The 20000-nt window shown below is 47.4% G+C and overlaps 1 protein-coding gene across 1 annotated transcript in view; it reads right to left on the bottom strand.

The window, feature by feature from the left end:
* Positions 1-20000, bottom strand: part of unc5a (unc-5 netrin receptor A) — a 513204-nt gene that overhangs the window by 66613 nt on the left and 426591 nt on the right. Inside the window, exons 10-11 of the mRNA XM_045717818.1 lie at positions 18062-18230; positions 5818-6051 (exon numbers count right to left, since the gene is read on the bottom strand). Of these exons, the coding sequence (XP_045573774.1) occupies positions 5818-6051; positions 18062-18230 (403 nt within the window). The remainder of the gene's footprint in view (positions 1-5817; positions 6052-18061; positions 18231-20000) is intronic.

Raw genomic sequence — 20000 nt, 5'->3', positions numbered from 1 at the left:
AAACACTGTGGGTCACTAGTTTATATCGCGTCAAAGGATCCACACACAGGTGTCTGTAATCATGGCCGGGTGTGACCTGATATCATTGGTTAATTCTCAGATATAAATAGAACGTATAAAAAACATAAATGGATAGCATACGATCATAGATACAATTTGGCTACATAGGCCTACAAACATTTACAATGAATAGCAAAATCACAATAATCACAAAAATGGCTTCAGATCAAACTCTACGTCGAGACCAAAAGGGAGCGAGGGTCTTTAAAATAAAGATCCAGGCAGCCTCTCGTTATAACAATAAATTATCGAGGTCACCCCTCTCTCCTAAACAGGTGTTCTACTCTGCTAGCAGCCCTCTCCTAAACAGGTGTTCTACTCTGTTAGCCAGCACCTCTCCTAAACAGGTGTTCTACTCTGCTAGCCAGCACCTCTCCTAAACAGGTGTTCTACTCTGCTAGCCAGCACCTCTCCTAAACAGGTGTTCTACTCTGCTAGCCAGCACCTCTCCTAAACAGGTGTTCTACTCTGCTAGCCAGCACCTCTCCTAAACAGGTGTTCTACTCTGCTAGCCAGCACCTCTCCTAAACAGGTGTTCTACTCTGCTAGCCAGCACCTCTCCTAAACAGGTGTTCTACTCTGCTAGCCAGCACCTCTCCTAAACAGGTGTTCTACTCTGCTAGCCAGCACCTCTCCTAAACAGGTGTTCTACTCTGCTAGCCAGCACCTCTCCTAAACAGGTGTTCTACTCTGTTAGCCAGCACCTCTCCTAAACAGGTGTTCTACTCTGCTAGCCAGCACCTCTCCTAAACAGGTGTTCTACTCTGTTAGCCAGCACCTCTCCTAAACAGGTGTTCTACTCTGTTAGCCAGCACCTCTCCTAAACAGGTGTTCTACTCTGCTATCCAGCACCTCTCCTAAACAGGTGTTCTACTCTGCTAGCCAGCACCTCTCCTAAACAGGTGTTCTACTCTGCTAGCCAGCACCTCTCCTAAACAGGTGTTCTACTCTGTTAGCCAGCACCTCTCCTAAACAGGTGTTCTACTCTGCTAGCCAGCACCTCTCCTAAACAGGTGTTCTACTCTGTTAGCCAGCACCTCTCCTAAACAGGTGTTCTACTCTGTTAGCCAGCACCTCTCCTAAACAGGTGTTCTACTCTGCTATCCAGCACCTCTCCTAAACAGGTGTTCTACTCTGGTAGCCAGCACCTCTCCTAAACAGGTGTTCTACTCTGCTAGCCAGCACCTCTCCTAAACAGGTGTTCTACTCCGCTAGCCAGCACCTCTCCTAAACAGGTGTTCTACTCTGCTAGCCAGCACCTCTCCTAAACAGGTGTTCTACTCTGCTAGCCAGCACCTCTCCTAAACAGGTGTTCTACTCTGTTAGCCAGCACCTCTCCTAAACAGGTGTTCTACTCTGCTAGCCAGCACCTCTCCTAAACAGGTGTTCTACTCTGCTAGCCAGCACCTCTCCTAAACAGGTGTTCTGCTCCGCTAGTCAGCACCTCTCCTAAACAGGTGTTCTACTCTGCTAGCCAGCACCTCTCCTAAACAGGTGTTCTACTCTGTTAGCACCTCTCCTAAACAGGTGTTCTACTCTGTTAGCACCTCTCCTAAACAGGTGTTCTACTCTGTTAGCCAGCACCTCTCCTAAACAGGTGTTCTACTCTGTTAGCACCTCTCCTAAACAGGTGTTCTACTCTGTTAGCACCTCTCCTAAACAGGTGTTCTACTCTGTTAGCACCTCTCCTAAACAGGTGTTCTACTCTGTTAGCCAGCACCTCTCCTAAACAGGTGTTCTACTCTGTTAGCCAGCACCTCTCCTAAACAGGTGTTCTACTCTGCTAGCCAGCACCTCTCCTAAACAGGTGTTCTACTCTGTTAGCCAGCACCTCTCCTAAACAGGTGTTCTACTCTGCTAGCCAGCACCTCTCCTAAACAGGTGTTCTACTCTGCTAGCCAGCACCTCTCCTAAACAGGTGTTCTACTCTGCTAGCCAGCACCTCTCCTAAACAGGTGTTCTACTCTGCTAGCCAGCACCTCTCCTAAACAGGTGTTCTACTCTGCTAGCCAGCACCTCTCCTAAACAGGTGTTCTACTCTGCTAGCCAGCACCTCTCCTAAACAGGTGTTCTACTCTGCTAGCCAGCACCTCTCCTAAACAGGTGTTCTACTCTGCTAGCCAGCACCTCTCCTAAACAGGTGTTCTACTCTGCTAGCCAGCACCTCTCCTAAACAGGTGTTCTACTCTGCTAGCCAGCACCTCTCCTAAACAGGTGTTCTACTCTGCTAGCCAGCACCTCTCCTAAACAGGTGTTCTACTCTGCTAGCCAGCACCTCTCCTAAACAGGTGTTCTACTCTGCTAGCCAGCACCTCTCCTAAACAGGTGTTCTACTCTGCTAGCCAGCACCTCTCCTAAACAGGTGTTCTGCTCCGCTAGTCAGCACCTCTCCTAAACAGGTGTTCTGCTCCTCTAGTCAGCACCTCTCCTAAACAGGTGTTCTACTCTGCTAGCCAGCACCTCTCCTAAACAGGTGTTCTACTCCGCTAGTCAGCACCTCTCCTAAACAGGTGTTCTACTCTGCTAGCCAGCACCTCTCCTAAACAGGTGTTCTACTCTGCTAGAGTCTTGTTTCTCATGGTCTGAGAGTCTTTAGGTGCCTTTTGGCAAACTCCAAGCAGGCTGTCATGTGCCTTTTACTGAGGAGTGGCTTCCGTCTGGCCACTCTACCATAAAGGCCTGATTGGTGGAGTGCTGCAGAGATGGTTGTCCTTCTGCAAGGCTCTCCCATCTCCACAGAGAAACTCTGGATCTCTGTCAGAGTGACCATTGGGTTCTCGGTCACCTCCCTGACCAAAGCCCTTCTCCCCCGATTGCTCAGTTTGGCCGGTGGCCAGTTCTAGGAGGAGTCTTGATGGTTCCAAACACTCTTCCATTTAAGAAAGATGGAGGCCACTGTGTTCTTGGGGACCTTCGATGCTGCAGACATTTTTTGGTACCCTTCTCCAGATCTGTGCCTCGACACAATCCTGTCTCGGAGCTCTACGGACAATTCCTTTGATCTCATGGCTTGGTTTTTGCTCTGACATACACTGTCAACTGTGTGTCCTTAAATAGACCTTTCCAAATCATGTCCAATCATTCGAAAATACCACAGGTGGACTCCAATCAGATTGTTGAAACATCTCAAGGATGATCAATGGAAACAGGATGCACCTGAGCTCAATTTCAAGTCTCATAGCAAAGGGTCTGAATACTTATGTAAATAAGGTATTTCTGTTTTTATTTTTAATACATTTGCAAAAATGTCTCTCCTCCTCTCCTCCACTCTCTCCCCTCCTCTCCCCCTCCTCCACTCTCTCCCCTCCCTCCTCCTTCCTCTCCCCCTCCTCCACTCTCTGCCCTCCTCTCCCCGTCCTCTCCCCTCCTCATCTCTTCTCCTTCCCCCTCTCTTCTTCCTCCTCTCTTCTCCTCTCCCCCTCCCATCCTCTCCCCTCCCCCTCCTCTCTTCTCCTTCCCCCTCTCTACTCTCTCCTCTCTTCTCCTCTCTCCCCTCCACTCTCTCCCCTCCTCTCTCCCCTCCTCTCCTCCTCTCTCCCCTCCTCTCCTCCTCTCTCCCCTCCTCTCTCCCCTCCAATCCTCCTCTCTCCCCTCCCCTCCCCTCCACTCTCTCCTCTCCTCTCTCCCCTCCACTCTCTCCTCCTCCTCTCCTCTCCCCTCCTCTCACCGTCCTCTCTCCTCCCTCCCTCCCCCTCATCTTTTCTCCTTCCCCCTCTCTTCTCCCTCCTCTCTTCTCCTCTCCCCCTCCCATCCTCTCCCCTCCCCCTCCCCTCTTCTCCTTCCCCCCTCTCTTCTCCCTCCTCTCTTCTCCTCTCCCCCTCCCCTCCCATCCTCTCCCCCTCCTCTCTTCTCCTTCCCCCTCTCTCCTCTCTTCTCCTCTCCCTTCCTCACCCTCTCTTCTCCCCCTCTCCTCTCTCCTCCTCTCTCCCCTCCCCCTCCTCTCTCCCCTCCCCCTCCTCTCTCCTCTCCTCTCCTCCTCTCTTCTCCTCTCCACTCCACCTCCTCTCTTCTCCTCTCCCCGCCTCTCCTCTCTCCCCTCCTCTCCTCCTCTCTTCTCCTCTCCCCTCCTCTCCTCTCCTCCTATTTCTCCGTCTCCCCCCTAGCCCACAGAGTGCATTAGCCACTCAGTGTCCTCTTCCTGTTCCTGTGGTAAGCCACAGCCTCTCTATGGAGTTGTCGTTTTTACAGGTTGATTTAACACTAAGTCCTGCTGTTTGGCAATCTAGATATCACACAGAGACATTTCTTTAGCAGATACATGAACCACTCAGAACACATATTGGCTCTTCCCAGACGCCTCCCTATTCCACACACACACACACACACACACACACACACACACACACACACACACACACACACACACACACACACACACACACACACACACACACACACACACACACACACACACACACACACACGCACACACACACACACTTGCTCAAGCGTCCAGGAGGCACCTTTCAGGCAGGATGTCTAATCAACCTTACAGCAAATCCAGTGCCTTTAATAGACAGGATGAAGCAGCACCTCTGTGGGGTTCTACAGGTGTGTGGGTGAAACAGCACCTCTGTGGGGTTCTAAAGGTGTGTGGGTGAAACAGCACATCTGTGGGGTTCTACAGGTGTGTGGATGAAACAGCACCTCTGTGGGGTTCTAAAGGTGTGTGGGTGAAACAGCATTCCCTCTGTGAGGTTCTAAAGGGGTTCTACAGGTGTGTGAAGGAAACAGCACCCCTGTGGGGTTCTACAGGTGTGTGGGTGAAACAGCACCTCTGTGGGGTTCTAAAGGTGTGTGGATGAAACAGCACCTCTGTGGGGTTCTACAGGTGTGTGGGTGAAACAGCAGCACCTCTGTGGGGTTCTAAAGGTGTGTGGGTGAAACAGCACCTCTGTGGGGTTCTAAAGGTGTGTGGATGAAACAGCACCTCTGTGGGGTTCTACAGGTGTGTGGGTGAAACAGCAGCACCTCTGTGGGGTTCTACAGGTGTGTGGGTGAAACAGCAGCACCTCTGTGGGGTTCTACAGGTGTGTGGGTGAAACAGCAGCACCTCTGTGGGGTTCTAAAGGTGTGTGGGTGAAACAGCACCTCTGTGGGGTTCTAAAGGTGTGTGGGTGAAACAGCACCTCTGTGGGGTTCTAAAGGTGTGTGGATGAAACAGCACCTCTGTGGGGTTCTACAGGTGTGTGGGTGAAACAGCACCTCTGTGGGGTTCTACAGGTGTGTGGGTGAAACAGCACATCTGTGGGGTTCTAAAGGTGTGTGGGTTAAACAGCACCTCTGTGGGGTTCTAAAGGTGTGTGGGTGAAACAGCACCTCTGTGGGGTTCTAAAGGTGTGTGGGTGAAACAGCACCTCTGTGGGGTTCTACAGGTGTGTGGGTGAAACAGCACCTCTGTGGGGTTCTAAAGGTGTGTGGGTGAAACAGCACCTCTGTGGGGTTCTAAAGGTGTGTGGGTTAAACAGCACCTCTGTGGGGTTCTACAGGTGTGTGGGTGAAACAGCACATCTGTGGGGTTCTAAAGGTGTGTGGGTGAAACAGCACATCTGTGGGGTTCTACAGGTGTGTGGGTGAAACAGCACATCTGTGGGGTTCTACAGGTGTGTGGGTGAAACAGCACCTCTGTGGGGTTCTAAAGGGGTTCTACAGGTGTGTGGAGGAAACAGAACCTCTGTGGGGTTCTACAGGTGTGTGGATGAAACAGCACCTCAGTATGTACAAGCTTGAGCGTGTGCGTGAATCTAGGTTCCTTACCTTGAAGACATCTTGTGTATCATCCATGCAGTAGACTCTGATGTTATACTCCAGGGTAGAGCAGTATGAGTCAGAGAAGAGCACCAGGCGGAGACGCTTAGCCGCGGCCATGTTTAGAGATTCTCCCACCAGAGAGAAACGACCCAACTGCTCTGAGAACACTCTGCACGTCTCTGCTTCCAACTGACAGTAATACGGCTCTGAGATCAACTCCTCCCCCATCGTTAACACGTCCTGGGCATAGAGAGAGAGAGAGAGAGAGGTGTGGGGTCAGGGGGTGCAGGGTGTGTGTGGTAGTGGGGTCATAGTGCATGTGTGGACAGTGATAGAACTTTAACAATCAACTAAATAATTCAGACCACATGAAAGAGTACTCTAGTTTCCTGGCAACAAAACTGCTTCTGGAGAGAACTGAAGAACTAAGATGAGAGAAAGTAGAGATGTAACATCCAGTAAATATTGGATTAAAGAGATTTAGAGAGAAGGAGAGACAAGAGAAATGTGAAGAGAGCTATCTGCTCCATCTGCCTGAAACAGCTCAGCTGACTGACAGTGAAGAGTCGACTCCGGGATGCTGGCCTCCTAGACAGAGTTCCTCTGTCCAGTGTCTGTGTTCTTTTGCCCATCTTAATCTTTTCTTTTTATTGGCCAGTCTGAGATATGGCTTTTTCTATTGCAACTCTGCCTAGAAGGCCAGCGTCCCGGAGTTTAGCCTTCACTGTTGATGTTGAGACTGGTGTTTTGCGGATACTATTTAATGAAGCTGCCAGTTGAGGACTTGTGAGGCGTCTGTTTCTCAAACTAGACACTAATGTACTTGTCCTCTTGCTCAGTTGTACACCGGGGCCTCCCACTCCTCTTTCTATTCTGGTTAGAGCCAGTTCGCGCTGTTCTGTGAAGGGAATAGTACAGTCGTGGCCAAAAGTTTTGAGAATGACACAAATATTAATCTTCACAACGTTTGCTGCTCAGTGTCTTTAGATGTTTTTGTCAGATGTTATTATGGAATACTGAAGTATAATTACAAGCATTTCATAAGTGTCAAAGGCTTTTATTGACAATTACATGAAGTTGATGCAAAGAGTCAATATTTTCAGTGTTGACCTTTCTTTTTCAAGACCTCTGCAATCCGCCCTGGAATGCTGTCGATTAACTTCTGGGCCACATCCTGACTGATGGCAGCCCATTCTTGCATAATCAATGCTTGGAGTTTGTCAGAATTTGTGGGTTTTAGTTTTACACCCGCCTCTTGAGGATTGACCACAAGTTCTCAATGGAATGAAGGTCTGGGGAGTTTCCTGGCCATGGACCCAAAATATCAATGTTTTGTTCCACGAGCCACTTAGTTATCACTTTTGCCTTATGGTGAGGTGTTCCATCATGCTGGAAAAGGCATTGTTCATCACCAAACTGTTCCTGGATGGTTGGGAGAAGTTGCTCTCGGAGGATGTGTTGGTACCATTCTTTATTCATGGCTGTGTTCTTAGGCAAAATTGTGAGTGATCCCACTCCCTTGGCAGAGAAGCAACCCCACACATGAACGGTCTCAGGATGCTTTACTGTTGGCATGACACAGGACTGATGGTAGCCCTCACCTCGTCTTCTCCGGACAAGCATTTTTCCGGATGCCCCAAACAATCGGAAAGGGGATCAGAGAAAATGACTTTACCCCAGTCCTCAGCAGTCCAATCCCTGTACCTTGTGCAGAATATCAGTCTGTCCCTGATGTTTTTCCTGGAGAGAAGTGGCTTCTTTGCTGCCCTTCTTGACACCAGGCCATCCTCCAAAAGCCTTTGCCTCACTGTGCGTGCAGATGCACTCACACCTGCCTGCTGCCATTCCTGAGCAAGCTCTGTACTGGTGGTGCCCCGATCCCGCAGCTGAATCAACTTTAGGAGACGGTCCTCGTGCTTGCTGGACTTTCTTGGGCGCCCTGAAGCCTTCTTCACAACAATTGAACCGCTCTCCTTGAAGTTCTTTGTGATCCGATAAATGGTTGATTTAGGTGCAATCTTACTGGCAGCAATATCCTTGCCTGTGAAGCCCTTTTTGTGCAAAGCAATGATGACGGAACGTGTTTCCTTGCAGGTAACCATGGTTGACAGAGGAAGAACAATGATTCCAAGCACAACCCTCCTTTTGAAGCTTCCTGTCTGTTATTTGAACTCGATCAGCATGACAGAGTGATCTCCAGCCTTGTCCTCGTCAACACTCACACCTGTGTTTATGAGAGAATCACTGACATGTTGTCAGTTGGTCCTTTTGTGTCAGGGCTGAAATGCAGTGGAAACTTTTTTGGGGGATTAATTTCATTTGCATGGCAAAGAGGGACTTTGCAATTAATTGCAATTCATCTGAACACTCTTCATAACATGCTGGAGTATATGCAAATTGCCATCATACTAACTGTGGGAGCAGACTTTCTGAAAATTAATATTTGTGTCATTCTCAAAACTTTTGGCCACGACTGTACACATCGTTGTACGAGATCTTCAGTTTCTTGACAATTTCTCACATGGGATAGCCTGGAATTTCATGGAATTTCTCAGTACAAGAATAGACTGACGAGTTTCAGAAGAAAGTTCTTTGTTTCTGGCCATTTTGAGCCTGTAATCGAACCCACAAATGCTGATGCTCCAGATACTCAACTAGTATAAAGAAGGCCAGTTTTATTGCTTCTTTAATCAGAACAACAGTTTTCAGCTGTGATAACATAATTGCAAAATGGTTTTCTTTTGATCAATTAGCTTTTTAAAAATGATAAACTTGGATTAGCTAACACTATGTGCCATTGGAACGCAGGAGTGATGGTTGCTGATAATGGGCCTCTGTACGCCTATGTAGATATTCCATTAAAATCAGCCGTTTCCAGCTACAATAGTCATTTACAACATTAACAATGTCTACACTGTATTTCTGATCAATTTGATGTTATTTTAATGGACAAATGTGCTTTTCTTTCAAAAACAAGGACATTTCTAAGTGACCCCAAACTTTAGAACGGTAGTGTATATACATAATGTACCAGTAACAAATTTGGACACACCTACTAATTCAAGGGTTTTTCTTCATTTTTTACTATTTTCTACACTGTAGAATAATAGTGATGACGTCAAAACTATGAATTAACACGTATACAATCATGTAGTATCCAAAAAAGTGTTAAACAAATCAAAATAGTTTTTATATTTTAGATTCTTCAAAGTAGCCCACCCTTCGCCTTGAGAGCACAACAGGAAAGGGTGGCCACCAAGGGAGTGATTGAAAAAAGCCTCTTCTACTTTCCCCTCCACCCTTCTACCACGAAAAGACTTCCACCCTGCTACCATAGGGCGGGTAAAGGCAAGTATTTCCTGTGACTGCGCAAGTATTTCCTGTGACTCAAAACCAAATGTCTAGCTGGCCCACCACTCCACCCTGGACCAGCCTTTATGACCACCTCTACAAGGCAGCAGAGCCCACCTTCACCCCCGGACTCTAAAGGACATCGCCCTCAACCGAAGCCCCGACACCTCACACAGTAGCAACAGATCAACCAGCAAGACACTCTAACCAGACCTGCGGGACCCCCCCCCCAGACCTGCGGGACCCCCCCCCATCCACCAGACCTACAGGACCCCCCCCCCCCCAGACCTACAGGACCGCCCCCAGACCTGCGGAACCCCCCCACCAGACCTACAGGACCCCCCCCCAGATCTACAGGACCCCCCCAGACCTGCGGGACCCCCCCAGACCTACAGGACCCCCCCCAGACCTACAGGACCCCCCCCCAGACCTACGGGACCACCCCCCCCAGACCTGCGGGACCCCCCCACCCACCAGACCTACAGGACCCCCCCCCAGACCTACAGGACCCCCCCCAGACCTGCGGAACCCCCCCACCAGACCTACAGGACCCCCCCAGACCTACAGGACCCCCCCAGACCTGCGGGACCCCCCCCAGACCTACAGGACCCCCCCCCCAGACCTACAGGACCCCCCCCAGACCTACGGGACCACCCCCCCAGACCTGCGGGACCCCCCCCCCATCAGACCTGCGGGACCCCCCCCCCCACCAGAACTAAACATAGAGGATCCAGACCACAGCACCACCAGCCAATCAATAACCCCCCAAACCAACCATGACCACACCTCATATAGGCCCCCTCAGATCAGACCCCCTGGTTGCCCTCTAGGTTACAGAGAGCTGGTAGTCCCATCCACTACACTACCAGGTGGGTGGTATAGAGGAGACGGACCCACTGGTTGCCCTCTAGGTTACAGAGAGCTGGTAGTCCCATCCACCACACTACCAGGTGGGTGGTATAGAGGAGACGGACCCACTGGTTGCCCGCTAGGTTACAGAGAGCTGGTAGTCCCCATCCACCACACTACCAGGTGGGTGGTATAGAGGAGACGGACCCACTGGTTGCCCTCTAGGTTACAGAGAGCTGGTAGTCCCCATCCACCACACTACCAGGTGGGTGGTATAGAGGAGACGGACCCACTGGTTGTCCTCCAGGTTACAGAGAGCTGGTAGTCCCATCCACCACACTACCAGGTGGGTGGTATAGAGGAGATGGACCCACTGGTTGTCCTCTAGGTTACAGAGAGCTGGTAGTCCCATCCACCAAACTACCAGGTGGGTGGTATAGAGGAGATGGACCCACTGGTTGTCCTCTAGGTTACAGAGAGCTGGTAGTCCCATCCACCACACTACCAGGTGGGTGGTATAGAGGAGATGGACCCACTGGTTGCCCTCTAGGTTACAGAGAGCTGGTAGTCCCATCCACCAAACTACCAGGTGTGAAACAGTGAAGGGACTCAGGGGGTATGCTATTTTGGTATAGAGCAGACCTAACTCACTCCATTAATTTAATCAAAACAGAAACATTTCACATTTGGCTAGAAATTTAAAAGGAAATGATCTCAACAGAGAAAAATGTCCTCCTGTGTGCCACCTATATCCCCCCACTAGAATCCCCATACTATAATGAAGACAGCTTCTTCATCCTAGAGGGAGAAATCAATCATTTCCAGGCCCAGGGACATGTACTAGTCTGTGGTGACCTAAATCCCAGAACTGGACAAGAACCCGACACCCTCAGCACACAGGGGGACAAACACCTACCTGGAGGTGACATTCCCTCCCCCATATGCCGCCCTACACACAACATAACCAACAAAAACGGGTCACAACTTCTGCAGCTCTGTCGCATGCTGGGTATGTACATAGTCAATGGTTGGCTTCGAGGGGACTCCTATGGTAGGTGAACCTATAGCTCATCTCTTGGCAGTAGTACTGTAGACTACTTTATCAATGACCTCAACCCAGAGTCTCTCAGAGCATTCACAGTCAGCCCACTGACACCCCTATCAGATCACAGCAAAATCACAGTCTACTGGAACAGAGCAATGCCTCAACCATGATGCATCAAAGCCAAAGGAACTGAATAATATTAAGAAATGCTATAGATGGAAGGAAAGTAGTGTGGAAACCTACCAAAAAACAATTAGGCAACAGCAAATTAAATCCCTTCTAGACAACTTCCTGGACAAAATGTTCCACTGTAACAGTGAAGGTGTAAACTTGGCAGTAGAAAACCTAAACAGTATATTTGACCTCTCAGCTTCCCTTTCTGTCACAGGCGTCGAAAGGGACAGACCAAAATGCAGCGGGTTTAGTGCTCATCTTCTTTTATTACTTAATAAAGTGAACACTTAAACGAAACAACAATAAACCGACAATCAACATTAGTACACAGACTATGCAGAAACCACCCACAAAAACACTGGAAAAACAGGCTGCCTAAGTATGGCTTCTGTCATGACGTTGGCCTCTTTGAGTACAGGGAGGACAGTTGACCCCCCTCCCCCTTGCACCATCCCCCAACCTACCTTCCCCCACCCAGGCCCTGTGTGAAGGGGTTGTAAAATTCCAGAGGAGAATCTCTTGCCACATGGCCCATAGAGAGACACAGGAAATTCTTCCAACTCACAGAATTGGGGAACCGAACGACATTTATGTTCTGGAGAAGGTATGGAAGATTGGTGAAGAATCCAGCTACGAACTGGTCCGCTTGGTACAATTTTGTGATACTCAGAAGAGACAATATAGCCATATTACCATAAAACTGTTTATATAATAGCCTCAGCTATCCAAATGGTTGTATAGAATGTATTAATAAGGTTAAAGCTATTTTGTAATACATTGAGATGCTGTGTACTGATGTTAACCTGTTGGGGCTAGGGGGCAGTATTTTCACGGCTGGATAAAAAAACGTACCCGATTTAATCTGGTTACTAATCCTACCCAGTAACTAGAATATGCATATACTTATTATATATGGATAGAAAACACCCTAAAGTTTCTAAAACTGTTTGAATGGTGTCTGTGAGTATAACAGAACTCATTTGGCAGGCAAAACCCTGAGACATTTTCTGACAGGAAGTGGATACCTGATGTGTTGAATGACCTTTAAGCCTATGCCATTGAAACACACAGGGGTTGATTAATGTTTTGGCACTTCCTATTGCTTCCACTAGATGTCACCAGCCTTTACAAAGTGTTTTGAGTCTTTTACTGTGAGATCTGACCGAACAAGAGCCATGGAACGGTGATGGCCGATTAGACTCTGGCGCGCGAGTTCATGTTGGGTACCCTCGTTCCAATACGTTATAAAAGAGAATGCATTCGTCCACCTTGAATATTATTCATGTTCTGGTTAAAAAAGGCACTAATGATTTATGCTATACAACGTTTGACATGTTTGAACGAACGTAAATATATTTTTTCCCCTCGTTCATGACGAGAAGTCCGGCTGGCTTAGATCATGTGCTAACAACACGGAGCTTTTTGGATATAAATGATGACATCTGATGAAGAGAATCAAAGGTAATGGATTATTTACATAGTATTTTCGATTTTAGATCTCTCCAACATGGCCGTTTGTCTGTATAGCAAAGCATATTTTTCTGGGCGCAGTGCTCAGATTATTGCAAAGTGTGATTTCCCAGTAAGGTTATTTTTAAATCTGGCAAGTTGATTGCGTTCAAGAGATGTAAATCTATAATTCTTTAAATGACAATATAATATTTTACCAATGTTTTCTAATTTTAATTATTTAATTTGTGGTGCTGACTTGACTGCCGGTTATTGGAGGGAAACGATTTCCTCAACATCAATGCCATAGTAAAACGCTGTTTTTGGATATAAATATGAACTTGATAGAACTAAAAATGCATGCATTGTCTAACATAATGTCCTCGGAGTGTCATCTGATGGAGATTGTAAAAGGTTAGTGCATCATTTTAGCTGGTTTTATGGTTTGGTGACACCTGTCTTTGAATTGACAAAACATTACACACAGCTATTGTCAATGTACTCTCCTAACATAATCTAACTTTATGCTTTCACCGTAAAACCTTTTTGAAATCGGACAACGTGGTTAGATTAAGGAGATGTTTATCTTTCAAAGGGTGTAAGATAGTTGTATGTTTGAAAAATTTGAATTTTGACATTTATTTGGTTTCAAATTTGCCGCTCTTGAAATGCACCTGCTGTTGATAGGGTGCACCACGGGTGGCATGCTAGCGTCCCACATAGCCCCAAGAAGTTAATGTGATAGAATGAATTTATGTTCAAAGATTAAATCAGTCATCGGCACGCCCCCAGGGACACAGACAGGACCAGGCGTCATGTGACAAGCCTGTTCTGTTCACTATAAAACCCAACCCTGATTTACTTTCTTCAGACCAGGCCTCCACTCCATTGCGAGTTGGCCAATAGGTTTTACCATCCAATTCCTCTACTGAAAGTGAACTATACCACGTGGTTAACTTTTAGACTATCGATACCGACAGAATAAGAACAAGTCTTTGATATTAATTATTAGTCTGCAGCTAAGTAAATTATATCATTGAACGCGAAGACCAATGAAACATCCATTCTATGATGACATTAATGAATGTCGCTTTGAAAGATCCATTCTAACCGAGAGAGAGAGAGAGAGAGAGAGAGAGAGAGAGAGAGAGAGAGAGAGAGAGAGAGAGAGAACTCTCCAACGGAACGACGCTCCAACAAGGATCCCGACGACACACTGAGCGTAAATATATATTGATTGCAATTGTTCCCGAATGAGTGAGCGTTCATGTGCAAAGAATTAGCATATCAATTGTTAATATTAATGAACTCTGTGTGCCTCCTCAGCTGCCCTTTTATGACCCTTTGTTTAACAAGACACCAGCCATGCCTGTTTAGCCCACTAGGGCACATTACTCTACCAATTCTTTGTGACGATAATTACTGTTTGTATACTTTCTGTGAATTACTTAGTTTAGTAAATAAATTATTTTAAGACAATTGATGTATGGATGACTCTTAGTAAAGACTGGGTTCGTGCAGATACAACAATTTACGACGTTTGGAATGAGACTGGACTCGAGGTAAAATACACCATTTAAACCAGAAGATAATCGGCCTATACTATAATATAATATAATATATAATGTTATAATATAGGAAAGTTATATTAGGAAAATTATAACTTTGTAATCTGAATATTTTCCTTGGTGCCCCGATCTCCTAGTTAATTATAGTTAAACGATTAATCAGTTTAATCGTGTGATAATAATCACAGGGAGTTATTTTGATAAACATGTCTTCAGTTTAATGGTACCCCAAAGACACGACACTTCCAATCAGAGACAACGAGAGGCACCTGCCTCTGATTGGAAGCCATACCGGGCCACACATAGAAAAAGAAACATAGAAATAGAAAACTAGAACCAAAATCCCCTAGAACCAAAAACCCTAAAACACACAAAACAAACACCCCCTGCCACACCCTGACCATACTACAATGACAAATGACCCCTTTACTGGTCAGGACGTGACACTATCAAATCAAACAATTTCAGGCAGACAACTTAAGAAAATGAACAACAATGACAAATGGTTTAATAATGAAGAATGCAAATACCTAAGAAAGAAGGTGAGAAGCCTGTCCAACCAAAAACATAGACCCAGAAAACCTGAGCCTACGCCTTCACTATGGTGAATCACTAAAACAATACAGAAATACACTACGGACAAAGAAGGAACAGCACGTCAGAAATCAGCTCAATGTAATTGAAGAATCCATAGACTCTAACCACTTCTGGGAAAATGGGAAAACACTAAACAAACAACAACACAAAGAATTATCTATCCAAAACGGAGATGTATGGGTAAACCACTTCTCCAATCTTTTTGGCTCTATAATAAAGATCAAATAGCAAAACCATATACATGATTAAATACACATTTTAGAATCAACTATTAAAGACTACCAGAACCCATTGAATTCTCCAATTACATCGAATGAACTACAGGACAAAATACAAACCCTCCAACCTAAAAAGGCCTGTGGTGTTGATGATATCCTCAATGAAATGATTAAATATACAGACCACAAATACCAATTGGCTATATTTAAACTCCTTAACATAATCCTTAGCTCTGGCTTCTTCCCCAATATTTGGAACCAAGGACTGATCTCCCCAATCCACAAAAGTGGAGACAAATTTGACGACAATAATCTATATTATCGTTAACAGCAGACTTGTACATTTCCTCAGTGAAAACAATGTGCTGAGCAAATGTCAAATTGGCTTTTTACAAAATTACCGTACATCAGACCACGTATTCACCCTGCACACCCTAACTGACAAAGAAACAAAACAAAACAAAGGCAAAGTCTTCTCATGCTTTGTTGATTTCAAAATAGCTTTTGACTCAATTTGGCATAAGGGTCTGCTATACAAATTGATGGAAAGGGGTGTTGGGGGAAAAACATTTGAAATGATAAAATCCATGTACGCAAACAACAAGTGTGCGATTAAAATTGGCAAAAAAACTAACACATTTCTTTCCACAGGGCCGTGGGTTAAGACAGGGATGCAGTTTGAGCCCCACCCTCTTCAACATATAGATCTTCTGCACAGATTCTGCCAGACCTGGGCCCTGACAGTAAATCTCACTAAGACAAAAATAATGGTGTTCCCAAAAAAAGGTCCAGTCACCATGGAAACAACAAATACAAATTTCATCTAGACACCGTTGCCCTAGAGCACACAAAAAAACGATACATACCTCGGCCTAAACATCATTGCCGAGTACCCATACTAGCAGTATTCATCTCTCTCTTTCTATCCATGTCCGAGTACCCATTCTAGCAGTATTCATCTCTGTCTGTCTGTCTGTCTGTCTGTCTGTCTGTCTGTCTGTCTGTCTGTCTGTCTGTCTGTCTGTCTGTCTGTCTGTCTGTCTGTCTGTCTGTCTGTCTGTCTGTCTGTCTGTCTGTCTGTCTGTCTGTCTGTCTGTCTGTCTGTCTGTCTGTCTGTCTGTCTCTCAATTCAATTTCAATTGAATGTAAGGGCGATATTGGCATGGGAAACACATGTTAACATTACCAAAGCAAGTGAAGTGGATAATAAACAAAAATTGAAGTTAACAATAACAATTAAAAGTAAACATTACACTCACAAAAGTTCCAAAAGAATAAAGACATTTCAAATGTCATTTTATGTCTATATACAGTGTTGTAACGATGTGAAAATGGTTAAAGTACAAAAAAAAAAATAAATAAACATAATCATGGGTTGTATCTTCACTGGTTGCCCTTTTCTGGTGGCAACAGGTCACACATCTTGCTGCTGTGATGAAACACTGTGGTATTTCACCCAGTAGATATGGGAGTTTATCAAAATTGGGTTTGTTTTTCAAATACTTTGTGGGTCTGTGTAATCAGTGGAAAATATGTGTCTCTAATATGGTCATACATTTGGCAGGAGGTTAGGAAGTGCAGCTTTGTTTCCACCTCATTTTGTAGGCAGCGTGCACATAGCCTGTCTTCTCTCGCTCTACCTCGCTCTCTCTCCCTCCTTCCCTTCTTCCCTCCCCCTCCCCATCTCTCTCGCTCTACCTCTCTCTCTCTCCCTCCCCCTCCCCATCTCTCTTCTCTCCCTCCCTCCCTCCCTCCCTCCCTCCCTCCCTCCCTCCCTCCCTCCTCCCTCCCTCCCTCCCTCCCATCCCTCCCTCCCTCCTATACAATATTCCTAACCAGATACACAGACAGTGAATAATTGATATGAAGGTGAGGGGAGGTTGGATCTCTGCACTGCTTTCTAATGTAGTCTACAGGTAGAGTAGAGAGGGGAACGGCTATGTAGCCCAGGGGAGAGTACCATATAGAGGGGTCTTTGTAATTGGTGTCAGGGGAAGAGGGGGTCAGAAACACAGGGTTTAAGAACTACCAATTTTTGCAATTTAAGTGACAGAGGAGACATTTGAAGATTGAATTGAATTCCTTTTGGAAAAGTATGGTATACATTTGAATAACTGTGCATGATTGGTCTTTAATTTTACATTTAAAGAAAAATTAAAAAAATGTTTTGCTTACAGCACCTGGTATTCCCAGGCGGTCTCCCAACCTGGCCCGACCCTGCTTAGTTTCCGAGATCAGGCGTGTTCAGTGTGGTATGGCCACATAGCGAATTTTCTTTACCCCATTTTCTCCCCGAATTACATCCTTTGCTCATCGCTGCAACTCCCCCAATGGGCTCCGGAGAGGCGAAAGTCGAGTCACGGGTCCTCTGAAACATGACCTGCCTGGCCACATTACTTCGTATCAAACTGCTGTATCAAACCCGGAAGTCAGCCGCACTAATGTGTCGGAGGAACCACTGTTAAACTGTCAACAGAAGTTAGCTTGCAGGTGTCCAGCCCTGCCACAAGAGGTTTCTAGAGAGCGATGAGCAAAGGAAAGCCCCCTGGTAAAATCCTTTCCCATCCTACCTCTGGATGACGATGGGACAATTGTGCGCCTTCCTATGGGGTTCACGGTCACGGCTGGCTGTGATTGGATGTTTTGTCAACACCAGGGACGGTAGCTCCAGGTTTACAAGTTTAAATTCAGACCATTATCAGTTGAATCAGCTGTGTTAGTTGGGCTGGAACAAAAGCCTGCAAAAGGACTAAATAAAATAATGTAATCTAGCTATAATCCAGTTCCTCTCACGTGTGTGTGTGTGTGTGTGTGTGTGTGTGTGTGTGTGTGTGTGTGTGTGTGTGTGTGTGTGTGTGTGTGTGTGTGTCTGTGTGTGTCTGTGTGTGTGTGTGTGTGTGTGTGTGTGTGTGTGTGTGTGTGTGTGTGTGTGTGTGTGTGTGTGTGTGTGTGTGTGTGTGTGTGTGTGTGAATATGTGTGTGTGTGTGTGTGTTCTCACCTCCCAGACGCCTTCGTAGTTCTGTTTCTTCAGCCTGATGGCCCAGTTCTCAGGACAGGCGTCAGAACAATGGTCCATGCTGAGAATTGTGGGCCGCGTCAGAACCACCCCCGGAGGACCACAGCTCACTATGGGACTCAGCAGGGTCTGGCAGCCCGCCAGGGGTAACCTGCATGGGTGGAGAGAGGAGGAGTTATGGGAAGCAGGCAGAGGGTAGGAGGGGTTAGGTAGAGGGTAGTGGAGAAGGGTTAGGTAGAGGGTAGGGGGTAGGGGCCAGAGGGGAGAGGGGGTGTTGAGGGGTTGAGGAAGAGGTTGGGAGAGAGGTTGTGGTTGGGATAGAGGTTAGGGTGGGACAGAGGTTGGAATGGGAGGGAGAGTTAGGATGGGAAAGAGGTTGGGATGGGAGAGAGGTTGGGGTGGGAGAGAGGTTGGGGAGGGAGAGAGGTTGGGGAGGGAGAGAGGTTGGAATGAGAGAGAGGTTGGAGTGGGAGAGAGGTTGGAATGGGAGAGAGGTTGGAATGGGAGAGAGGTTGGAGTGGGAGAGAGGTTGGAATGGGAGAGAGGTTGGGGAGGGAGAGAGGTTGGAATGGGAGAGAGGTTGGAGTGGGAGAGAGGTTGGAATGGGAGAGAGGTTGGGGAGGGAGAGAGGTTGGAATGGGAGAAAGTGTTGGGATGGGAGAAAGTGTTGGGGTGGGAGAGAGGTTTGGGTGGGAGAGAGATTGGGATGGGAGAGAGAGTTGGGATGGGAGAGAGGTTGGGATGGGAGAGAGGTTGGGATGGGAGAGAGGTTGGAATGGGAGAGAGAGTTGGGGTGGGAGAGAGGTTGGGATGGGAGAAAGAGTTGGGGTGGGAGAGAGGTTGGGGTGGGAGAGAGAGTTGGGGTGGGAGAGAGGTTGGAACGAGAGAGAGGTTGGAGCGAGAGAGAGTTGGGATGGGAGAGAGGTTGGGATGGGAGAGAGGTTGGGATGGGAGAGAGGTTGGGGTGGGAGAGATGGGAGAGAGGTTGGGATGGGAGAGAGGTTGGGATGGGAGAGAGGTTGGGGTGGGAGAGAGCTTGGGGTGGGAGAGAGTTGGGATGGGAGAGAGGTTGGAATGGGAGAGAGGTTGGGATGGGAGAGAGATTGGGATGGGAGAGATGGGAGAGAGGTTGGGATGGGAGAGAGGTTGGGATGGGAGAGAGGTTGGGGTGGGAGAGAGGTTGGGGTGGAAGAGAGTTGGGATGGGAGAGAGGTTGGGATGGGAGAAAGAGTTGGGGTGGGAGAGAGGTTGGGATGGGAGAGAGGTTGGAATGGGAGAGAGAGTTGGGGTGGGAGAGAGGTTGGGATGGGAGAAAGAGTTGGGGTGGGAGAGAGGTTGGGGTGGGAGAGAGAGTTGGGGTGGGAGAGAGGTTGGGATGGGAGAAAGTGTTTGGGTGGGAGAGAGGTTGGGATGGGAGAAAGTGTTGGGGTGGGAGAGAGGTTTGGGTGGGAGAGAGGTTTGGGTGGGAGAGAGAGTTGGGATGGGAGAGAGTTGGGATGGGAGAGAGGTTGGGATGGGAGAAAGTGTTGGGGTGGGAGAGAGGTTGGGATGGGAGAAAGTGTTGGGGTGGGAGAGAGGTTTGGGTGGGAGAGAGAGTTGGGGTGGGAGAGAGGTTGGGATGGGAGAGAGGTTTGGGTGGGAGAGAGAGTTGGGATGGGAGAGAGTTGGGATGGGAGAGAGAGTTGGGATGGGAGAGAGTTGGGATGGGAGAGAGGTTGGGATGGGAGAGAGGTTGGGATGGGAGAGAGGTTGGAATGGGAGAGAGGTTGGGGTGGGAGAGAGAGTTGGGGTGGGAGAGAGAGTTGGGGGAGGAAGGTGGAGGAGCAAAGCAAAGTAGGTAAGACAGCAGGGTTTTATTCGCTGTGAGGTGCATTGATCATTGTTAACAAGGCCATACAGTGTAAAGAACAAAGTACGTTAT

The sequence above is a fragment of the Salmo salar genome, chromosome ssa05 (genome assembly GCF_905237065.1).
Source record: "Salmo salar chromosome ssa05, Ssal_v3.1, whole genome shotgun sequence".
NCBI lineage: Eukaryota > Metazoa > Chordata > Actinopteri > Salmoniformes > Salmonidae > Salmo > Salmo salar.
The sequence above is the reverse complement of the archived record's forward strand: the minus strand, read 5'-3'. Positions and strand labels throughout refer to the sequence as shown.